The 10,359-nt window shown below is 46.1% G+C and overlaps 1 protein-coding gene across 1 annotated transcript in view; it reads left to right on the forward strand.

Moving 5' to 3' along the window:
• Positions 1-9,077, forward strand: part of DIS3L (DIS3 like exosome 3'-5' exoribonuclease) — a 31,030-nt gene extending 21,953 nt beyond the window's left edge. The window contains exons 12-16 of the mRNA XM_048482020.1: positions 595-749; positions 2,196-2,374; positions 4,400-4,545; positions 6,702-6,876; positions 8,310-9,077. Coding sequence (XP_048337977.1) covers positions 595-749; positions 2,196-2,374; positions 4,400-4,545; positions 6,702-6,876; positions 8,310-8,618 — 964 coding nt within the window. The 3' untranslated portion in view covers positions 8,619-9,077. The remainder of the gene's footprint in view (positions 1-594; positions 750-2,195; positions 2,375-4,399; positions 4,546-6,701; positions 6,877-8,309) is intronic.
• Positions 9,078-10,359: the final 1,282 nt, after the last annotated feature.

Consider the following 10,359-nt stretch of genomic DNA (forward strand, 5'->3'; position numbering starts at 1 on the left):
TCTATTAAGCAAGTTACAAGGGGGGTGGACTCCTAGTCGTAACTAAAACAGCAGCCAGAAGCCACTAGGACAGTGGTGGCGAACCTTTGGCACTCCAGATGTTATTGGCCATGCTGGCAGGGGCTGATGGGAATTGTAGTCCATAACATCTGGAGTGCCAAAGGTTCGCCACCACTGCACTAGGACAAGGCTACCCTCTCTGGAGGCTGCCATAGGGAACTCCACTGGAGAGAGCAGAGGGCAGTGGCGTACGGCCCTAGGGACATGGGATACCACAAGTCCCTGGGAGCATGCCTTTTGGTCATGTGGGGGGGGGGGGGGGCCAGATGCGTAGTGACATGGACTTCCTTGGTGGTCTCTCATCCAAAATGCTAACCAGGGCCGACCCTGCTTAGCTTCTGATGAGATCAAGCCAGCGTGGACCACGCAATTCGGGGCTCTTTAGTGGCGTACGCAGGGATTATCTGAGTAAACAGAATTTGCGGGGAGGGTGTTACATCTAGAAAGGCAGCTGTGAGAAACTTCTGTGCTGCTGAGAAGTGCCAACTAGCGGGACGTTTTCTGTAGTAATGAGTCAAACTCCATTTTGCCTAGGTCTAACAAGGCACTGGCGGACTCCTTAGACAGAGCTGTCGACCCCTCCGACCCTCTTGTGAATAAGCTGCTGCGCTCGATGGCCACCCAGGCCATGTCCAACGCCCTGTATTTCTCGACGGGGTCCAGTCCTGAGGAAGAGTTCGCTCACTATGGTACTGACTCTCATTTGAAGAGGTGCTCTTTCCGCACGAACGTCCTTTTAATGCCGTTCCAGGTTCACCACTGGAGTCGGTCTGTTTTCATTTCTTTGTTTTGAATCAAATTAGGGGGGGGGGGGGTAGAGAAGGGAAAAAACCCTCAAAATCTAATAACTAATTCAAAAGGGGTACATATAGAGAGAGGAGAAACAAAAAGTACATCGGGAACATTAGCACATGCATTTTTATAAAAGATTTATAGGTCAGTGGGCTCAGAAATGGCAAATGCAGTTCAGTGTAGCAAAATGCAAAGTGATGCACATAGGGGCAAAAAATCCAAACTTCACATACAAGCTACAAGGGTCAGTGCTATCAGTCACAGACCAGGAAAGGGATTTGGGCGTCTTAGTTGATAGTTCCATGGGAATGTCAACTCAATGCATGGCAGCTGTGAAAAAGGCAAACTCTATGCTGGGGATCATTAGGAAAGGAATTGATAATAAAACTGCAAGGATTGTCATGCCCTTATATAAAGCAGTGGTGCGACCGCACTTGGCGTACTGTGTCCAGTTCTGGTCGCCACATCTCAAAAAGGATATTGAGGAGATAGAAAAAGTGCAGAGAAGGGCAACCTTGAGGGATGATTGAGGGACTGGAGCACCTTCCCTATGAGGAGAGGCTGCAGCGTTTGGGACTCTTTAGTTTGGAGAGGAGACATCTGAGGGGGGATATGATTGAAGTCTATAAAATTATGCATGGGGTAGAAAATGTTGACAGAGAGAACTTTTTCTCTCTTTCTCACAATACTAGAACCAGGGGGCATTCATTGAAAATGCTGGGGGGAAGAATTAGGACTAATAAAAGGAAACACTTCTTCACACAACGTGTGATTGGTGTTTGGAATATGCTGCCACAGGAGGTGGTGATGGCCACTCACCTGGATAGCTTTAAAAGGGGCTTGGACAGATTTATGGAGGAGAAGTCGATCTATGGCTACCCATCTTGATCCTCCTTGATCTCAGATTGCAAATGCCTTAACAGACCAGGTGATTGGGAGCAACAGCCGCAGAAGGCCATTGCTTTCACATCCTGCATGTGAGCTCCCAAAGGCACCTGGTGGGCCACTGCGAGTAGCAGAGAGCTGGACTAGATGGACTTTGGTCTGATCCAGCTGGCTTGTTCTTATGTTCTTATGTTCTTATTTCCAGATACCTAAAAATAAGTCCATATGCAATTATCATCTATATGCCATGTGTTCAAATATTGATTAAGTTGTAAGGTCTCCAGTACAATGACTTAAAGGAAGTGGGCATTTATCTCTCCAGTGTCGCAATACAACTCTTAGCTGCAAACAAGGGTATGGAGAGTCCATGCTCATTTACTGTTGGTTAGCCTCCAAGAGATAGGTAGAAAATTTAGATGTATGCCATCAAGCCTTTCAGTTTTGTGTTTCTACTTCAGGTCTTGCCCTGGATAGATACACCCACTTCACTTCACCCATTCGAAGATATGCCGACATCATAGTCCACCGTCTGCTGTTTGCAGCTGCTTCGAAAGAGGACAAATCAGGCGCCAAGGAGAATTTACTTGGCAACCAAGAACTTGAGGAACTGTGTAATCACATCAATAACAGAAACAGGGTAAGTTGTGATATGAATAAATCCATAAGTTGTGTGAGATTCATAAGTAAACAGAAAATGGGGGGGGGGGATTTTATAGAGCTAAGCATAAAAGAGAAATCTGCAATAGCTGTGCTGCTTGGAACAGTTGTTTAGACCGGATGTTAAGCGCTTAACCGCAGTTGGACAGTGAGCGCACGTGGCCACGGGCTTCAATAAAAATGTCTGCATTGGGCTTTCCCTCTCATAAGAAAATCCTTTGTGGATTCCTTGATAATCTACCTGGAAAACTGTTAGGTTTTGAACCTTGAAGCAATAAACAAACTCTGTATTGTTGATAGTCATCGAAGCACCCAGCTTATCAAAGCTAGTTCTGCCGAACCTGACTTTTGCTATCTCCTTTATCCCAGAAGTTGATCCCCCCTCTTGTTTTCCCAAAGAATGTGAAAAGTTATTTGGAGCTGAGGCGCCCCAAGGTCAGCGATAGAGAGAGATAAAGCCACCTGGCCTCCTGCCCCCACAGGGCAACGAAAACCATTCTGTTTCCCATGAGACCAAAAGTGTCAGGGGTAAGCCTAGTTATCTACTCGGTGTGTGAAGCCATAAAGCAAAGATCAAGGAAAGAATGTCCCAGTGCAACAGTGGTAACATACAGCAGGCTGGCTACACATATCTTGTAACAAATACATTGGGTCAGGAATGCATCTCTATCAACTAGACACAACCCCTGACAAAAACAGAGACAGAAAAGGCCGGAGCTCCACACCAAGGCAACAGTCCCCACGATTTTTGTGCTAAAGTTGGTACGGGGGATTTTTTCTTGGTGGACACCTGTGTTGTTAATGACAGATCCGAAAGCTACCTTACTGTGCCTGGATTCTTGAGCTGTGGAGGCTTATCTGGTGAACCAGGTTAGCTTGTGCATTCCAATACACGCCAGCTGGGTGACCTTGGGCTAGTCACAGTTCTTCGGAGCTCTCTCAGCCCCACCTACCTCACAGGGTGTTTGTTGTGGGGGAGGGGGAGGGAAAGGAGTTTGTCAGACCCTTTGAGTCTCCTTACAGGAGTTGGAATATTGGTCTGCAGTGTCGCCACTTTCAAAAGCATGTAGAGTTTTTGTGCAGCCGTTTTCAGTTCTAAGGATCAAGCATCACTTGCTAGAAAAGAACCTGCGCAAGCAGTTCAGCCAGTTTGGATGCAGATGGGAAGGTGGGAAATGGCAGCCCTTCAGACGGGGCTCCCAGTTTGCAAAAGCTACAATCCTGAAACAAGCTGTGTGCTCTGACCTGAATGGTTTTAAGAACATAAGAACGAGCCTGCTGGATCAGACCAGAGTCCATCCAGTCCAGCACTCTGCTACTCGCAGTGGCCCACCAGGTGCCTTTGGGAGCTCACATGCAGGAGGTGAAAGCAATGGCCTTCTGCTGCTGCTCCCCCCGAGCACTTAGTCCAGTGGTGGCGAACCTTTGGCACTCCAGATGTTATGGACTACAATTCCCATCAGCCCCTGCCAGCATGGCCAATTGGCTGGGGCTGATGGGAATTGTAGTCCATAACATCTGGAGTGCCAAAGGTTCGCCACCACGGACCTAGTCTGCTAAGGCATTTGCAATCTCACATCAAGGAGGATCAAGATTGGTAGCCAGAGATCGACTTCTCCTCCACAAATCTGTCCAAGCCCCTTTTAAAGCTATCCAGGTTAGTGGCCATCACCACCTCCTGTGGCAGCATATTCCAAACACCAATCACACGTTGCATGAAGAAGTGTTTCCTTTTATTCATCCTTCCCTCCAGCATTTTCAATGTATGCCCCTTGGTTCTCATATTGTGAGAAAGAGAAAAAAATGTCTCTCTGTCAACATTTTCTACCCCATGCATAATTCTATAGACTTCAATCCTATCCCCCCTCCGACGTCTCCTCTCCAAACTAAAGAGCCCCAAACGCTGCAGCCTCTCCTCATAGGGAAGGTGCTCCAGTCCCTCAATCATCCTCGTTGCCCTTCTCTGCACTTTTTCTATCTCCTCGATATCCTTTTCTTTGTTCAGGCTGCCCAGCATGCCCAGAAACAGTCAACGGAGCTTTTCCAGTGCATGTACTTCAAAGACAAGGACCCGGAAAGAGATGAGCTTTGCACTTCCAATGGGGTTATCTACTCAATAAGGACAAATGGGGTGCTCGTCTTCGTGCCCAGGTACGACTGCTGACACTTGTGGCAAATACAGCGTGCCTGTATGCTTCTGAAGAAGAAGAGTTGGATTTATATCTCCCCTTTCTCTCCTGCAAGGAGACTCAAAGGGGCTGACAAACTCCTTTCCCTCCCCCCCCCACAACAAACAGCCTGAGAGGTAGGTGGGGCTGAGAGAGCTCCGAAGAACTGTGACTAGCCCAAGGTCACCCAGCTGGCGTGTATTGGAGTGCAAGGGCTAATCTGAATTCCTCAGATAAGCCTCCACAGCTCAGGTGGCAGAGCGGGGAATCAAACCCAGATTAGAGTATACCTGCTGTTAACCACTACATCACTGCTGCTCCCTAACTACAGGGCTAACTCTTGCTTAAGGTTAGAAATCAGAGATGGAAGATGTGATGGAATAGTACTGTAAAACTAGCAAAGTCACATATGACTGTGAAAAGCATCTTTGCCTTTTGATCTCCTGGAGGGAGGACAGGAAACTATGCAGAGGTGCTAGGATGAAACTTCAAAGGCCTAAGTTACCTCGTGGCCTGAACAGAGTTTTCCTGAGAAGGGGAAAACAAAGGTTTTAGAATTCCATCTTGAGACCTGGTCAGAGAAGCATCTCTGGGCCATGGGTTCCCGGAACGGGGACAAAGAACTAAAAGGGACATAACCACCTAAGCAATCCCTTAACCTCAATTATGTTTTATTTCTTTTATTTCTGTTTTTCAATAAAAATCGTTGAGACCTCAGCTGGTTGGAGTTATTGGAGAAAAGAACCCAGGTTTTAATGAAACAAGCGTGGCTCTCCCAGGCTTGCTTTCATGATAGAAGACTTGGATTTAACCCCTATAGGAGTTGGGTGAGACACATGCATAGGTGTCAAACTCGTGGCCCTCCAGATGTTATGGATTACAGTTCCCATCATCTGATGATGGGAACTGTAGTCCATAACATGTGGAGGGCTGCGAGTTTGACACCTGTGCGTGACTCGAGAGCTGGTTTTTATCCTGTTGATACATTTTTCTTAACAAGGGTTGTCTAACCTGCGGTTCATGTTTGTAAGGAACTTGCAAAGTCCAGGCCAAAAGTAACGTTTTAGTTCTTTCTTGATCCGGCTTTCTAAGTCAAACACACGCAATGCGGGAACTGGCCTCCCAACGCAAGAGCAGCTGCTTTTACAGGCTCACCTCCCAGTTCCCGCCAAAGTTAGATAAACACCTGCAGTTCTCATCCGAAAACTACAGCAAGACAGTTTCACTCAGACAGGCATGGGAAACACAGAAGATATCACAGCTAGAAGCTACAGATACTGAAAGCACTCCCCAGATCTGGGCTGCGCGCCAACCTTGGCAGGCGAAAACTCTCCAAGGTTAGGCAGCAACCTTACAATGTTGCATTGGCTTGCAAAAAACCCCAAATTATTGCTTCACACTTTTGTAGCATCTTAGAGAGAGACCAAGAAGAGTTTCAAGGTATCGGTTTTCAGGCGTCAAAGCTCCTGGACTCCAGTGTAACTATTCTACTGGAGACCAACATGGCTGCCCTTTGAAATAGGTTTATGGTTTACTTATTAATTGCATCAGGGGCACCAACATCCTCCACCCTGCGGCATCCTAAGAACAAATACTAGCTGGGTTTCCCTTAACAGTGGTGGCGAACCTATGGCACGGGTGCCACAGGTGGCACTCAGAGCCCTCTCTGTGGACACACGTGCACGGAGTTCGTCATGTGATAATAGTGTAATTATTTCAGGGAGATTATTAGCATTAAACCTAAGACCTAGTTTTGGGAAAGCAGTGTAGGTAACCCTGTTAAGCGCTGTTGAACCCCACTGATTTTCATTCGAAGAACTAAAGTGCGATCCTTTACCTGGGAATAAGCTTGGTTGCTGGCAATGGGGCTTGCTTCTGAGTAAACCCTCCTAGGGTCGTGATTCACCCGTTGGAAGAGTTGCATGGTTGCTTCAAAGCAAAGCCACCGATTACCACCAAGCTTACTCCCGAGTAACGCACACCTCGGAGCCAACCTTTTTTTCTAAACGAAAACCTCAGTATTCAGGTTAAATTGCCGGGTTGGCACTTTGCGATAAATAAGTGGGTTTTGGGTTGCAATTTGGGCACTCGGTCTCGAAAAGGTTCGCCGTCACTGCCCTTCATATCTTTCTGCGACAGGTATGGAATTAAGGCAGCCGCCTACCTGAAAAACAAGGAGGGCTTGGTCCTCTCTTGCCGAACTGACAAGACCTGCAGCTGGAGTCCAGGCTGCCTCCAGCGGTTTCCCGACAGGATTGGCTCCATTCCCACAGTTGGCTTGCCGGTTACCCTGAAGCTCTTTGACCACGTGACAGTAAGTGACAGATCCACCTGAGCAATGTTATCAGTCTTGGTAAGAAATGAACGAACAAGAATTAGAAAGGGAAATGCTGGAAATGCAGAGAATCCTTCGAAGAGATAGAAAAAGTGCAGAGAAGGGCAACGAGGATGATTGACGGTTTGGAGCACCTTCCTTATGAGAGGCTGCAGTGTTTGGGACTCTTTAGTTTGGAGAGGAGACGTCTGAGGGGGGATAGGATTGAAGTCTATAAAATTATGCATGGGGTAGAAAATGTTGACAGAGAGAACTTTTTCTCTCTTTCTCACAATATGAGAACCAAGGGGCATCCATTGAAAATGCTGTGGGGAAGAATTAGGACGAATAAAAGGAAACACTTCTTCACGCAACGTGTGATTGGTGTTTGGAATATGCTGCCACAGGAGGGGGTGATGGCCACTAACCTGGATAGCTTTAAAAAGGGCGTTAAAAAGGACAGATTTATGGAGGAGAAGTTGATCTATGGCTCCCAATCTTGATCCTCCTTGATCTCAGATTGCAAATGCCTTAGCAGACCAGGTGCTCAGGAGCAGCAGCAGCAGAAGGCCATTGCTTTCACCTCCTGCAGGTGAGCTCCCAAAGGCACCTGGTGGGCCACTGCGAGTAGCAGAGTGCTGGACTAGATGGACTCTGGTCTGATCCAGCAGGCTAGTTCTTATGTTCTTATGAAGCCGACGGCTCCTTTTCCCATATATGGTGGACATGTAAAAAGGTGAAAAAATACTGGAACGAGAGACATGCAGAAATACCAAAAAAATGTGAAAATTAAATTCGATATGGAGGCCAAGAATCTTATTACCAAAGAATCTTATGAGAAACTCTGAAAAGCTGTTCAATATTTGATGACAGCAGCTAGAATAGTGTTTGCAACAAATGGGAAGCTGGAAAAGTACCCTGCCCTACAGAACAGAGAAAACCAATCAAGGGAGGAGGCAGCAAGCGTGGGTAAACTAACAATTTTGGTCAATTAAAGGCCTAAATGTAAGGGTCTGTTACTCCAGTTAGCAAATAAGACTTAGGAAAGTTTCAAGAGCTTGAGAGAGAGAGAGAGAGAGAGAGAGAGAGAGAGAGAGAGAGAGAGAGTTATTAGTACATATAGGTGTTAGTATTGTGATAGGTGTTAGTATTGTGATATTTGTGGAAGATAGAGGAAGCTTATAACTTGATAGATCTTATAATTTTTTGGGAAAACATCTTTTGGATACAATTGTAATTGAATATCAGTTGAATATTCTATGCCTTTATAAACATCATTTAACTTTACTGGCTCTCTTCATATTGAGAATTGTAATTAAGCAAAGTTTTGCTCTCAGTGTTTAACTGGTATGATGTTTTTATGAAAAATAAAAAAGTTACAAAAAAAGAGGCAAAATTGAAGCATTTTTTCTCTTTCGTCCTCCCCCCTGCAGGTACAAATATCTGTGCAGGGTTCCCGGTGCCACGCTTTTACCATCCGGCTTCAAATCACAAACTGTGAGCCCTACAAGACATCAGAACTGGAACCGACACAGAGTCACCAGGTCTCTAAAACGGATTTGGTAAGGGAAGTGACGAAGACCGCAGAGGAAGCCCAGCTGGCGCAAGACAAGGCCAAAGCAAAGCCAGTAGAGGAAGAATACGAACAGTACTGCCAAACCAAGGGCACCAGCCTGTATTGCTTACTGGAGGAAATCAAGGACTTGGCTTTATTGGATGTCTCTGCGGACAGTGGAGCATGAAATCTCCACCCACCATTGTTTTGTAGGACTCTCCAACTGGCTTTTTGGTTTAGAAATAACAGGGTGTGGATAGTTTCTTTTAAAAGTGCTAGCGGGCTGGGCTCAACTTGTTGTGGTATTCATGGCATCTGATAACATGTTAAGATCTTGCTTTTAAACTCATTTGTAGCAGTTAATGTACATTTTAAAGTAACTCAGGGAGTCTGTTTCCTACACTGAAGGTGATCTCATTCCATTGGCTTAAGTAATTCTTAAAAATCTGCTGTCTTTACCACACCAGACTATTTATATCTGTATCTATTTTACTGAACTGTTTAAAAACATCTTACATCAGCCTGCTTTGGATCAAACATTTGAGCATTCACAGTGCGTTCCATCTCCTTGACAAACGGACTGTAAAGTTCTACAAAGTGCCCGGCAAGCTTAAGAAATCACATTAAAGTAAAACAACGCAATGAAGTTTTGACCTTTTTCGGAATCTGAACTCTGGCGGTATGGCTGAAAGAGAACGAGAGGAAAGAGTTGTAATTTGGATCAACTCGGTTTTCGCTTGTGAAACAGATGGCTTTCTTATGCTGAATGCAAAATACCTCGAGGGAGTTGAGTCATCTGTCTCTGCTAGAGCAGGAGCAGGAGCACCACAAGTTGTGTGACAGTAGGGGTGGAAAGAAGGTAGAAATAATATGCAAGTGGATGCTTAGCAACCATTAACATTCCAAAAGGTACTGAGGAAACGACTTCTCTTCAGTGGGGCGAAGTCATTGTCAGGAGGGTGCTTCTCTGAGGTACTCTTGAGTCCATGTAACCAGCCATATGGGGTGACTCAATGCCTCTTTTGATATATGTAACCAGCTCTGTTATATGTAACCCCTCTGCCGTCTATGCATTCTTTCCTTGACCTATGCTATATGGCTTTGCATGCTTTGTAGTGAAGCAGGCCTCCCCTGCCTCGCCTGTCCCGTGAGAAAAGAGTTACAACTCTGTATTGTCAAAGGCTTTCACAGACAGATTCAACTGGTTGTGGTGGGTTTTCCGGGCTGTGTGGCCGTGGTCTGGTGGATCTTGTTCCTAACGTTTCGCCTGCATCTGTGGCTGGCATCTTCAGAGGTGTATCACAGAGAGAAGTCTGTTTCACACTGTGTCTAGTGAGAAGGGAAAGTTTAGTGGGGTATATTGTCCATGTCCCAGGGTGGGGAACCAATCATTAAGTGTTTGGGTGGAACTTGCTATGCAAAGGTGTGGTTGAGCGCATTGTATTGCGGGTGGGGTTATCAGTCCATTTTTTAAGTACTGGGAGCCACGCTTTGCTAATTTTCAAAGTCTCTTCTTTCTTATTGAAGTTGTCTTGGTGTTTGGACTTTCTCTGTGATACACCTCTGAAGATGCCAACCACAGAACGCGAAACGTTAGGAACAAGATACACCAGACCACGGCCACACAGCCCGGAAAACCCACCAGAACCAGTTACAACTCTTGTTGTGGGCAGAAGACCAGGTGACTCCTCGGCTATCTGACTTTGCGGTAGTCTTAGTTCCAGATGCTGTCTCTGGGAAGTTGGGGGGGGGTGTCTTTGGAGGGATATATGGGGCCTGAGGTGCCAGTTTTGTTAAAGCTGGCTTTGCCAAGTTATTGTGCTCATCAATAACTACTGCTGGATAAACTTCCAGAGTTCATTTATTGGGTTACGATCCAGAGACAGTCATTCACACATGGTTTCGTCACGCCCCCTAGTGTCCAAGGA

The sequence above is a fragment of the Sphaerodactylus townsendi genome, linkage group LG17 (genome assembly GCF_021028975.2).
Source record: "Sphaerodactylus townsendi isolate TG3544 linkage group LG17, MPM_Stown_v2.3, whole genome shotgun sequence".
In the NCBI taxonomy this organism is placed as follows: domain Eukaryota; kingdom Metazoa; phylum Chordata; class Lepidosauria; order Squamata; family Sphaerodactylidae; genus Sphaerodactylus; species Sphaerodactylus townsendi.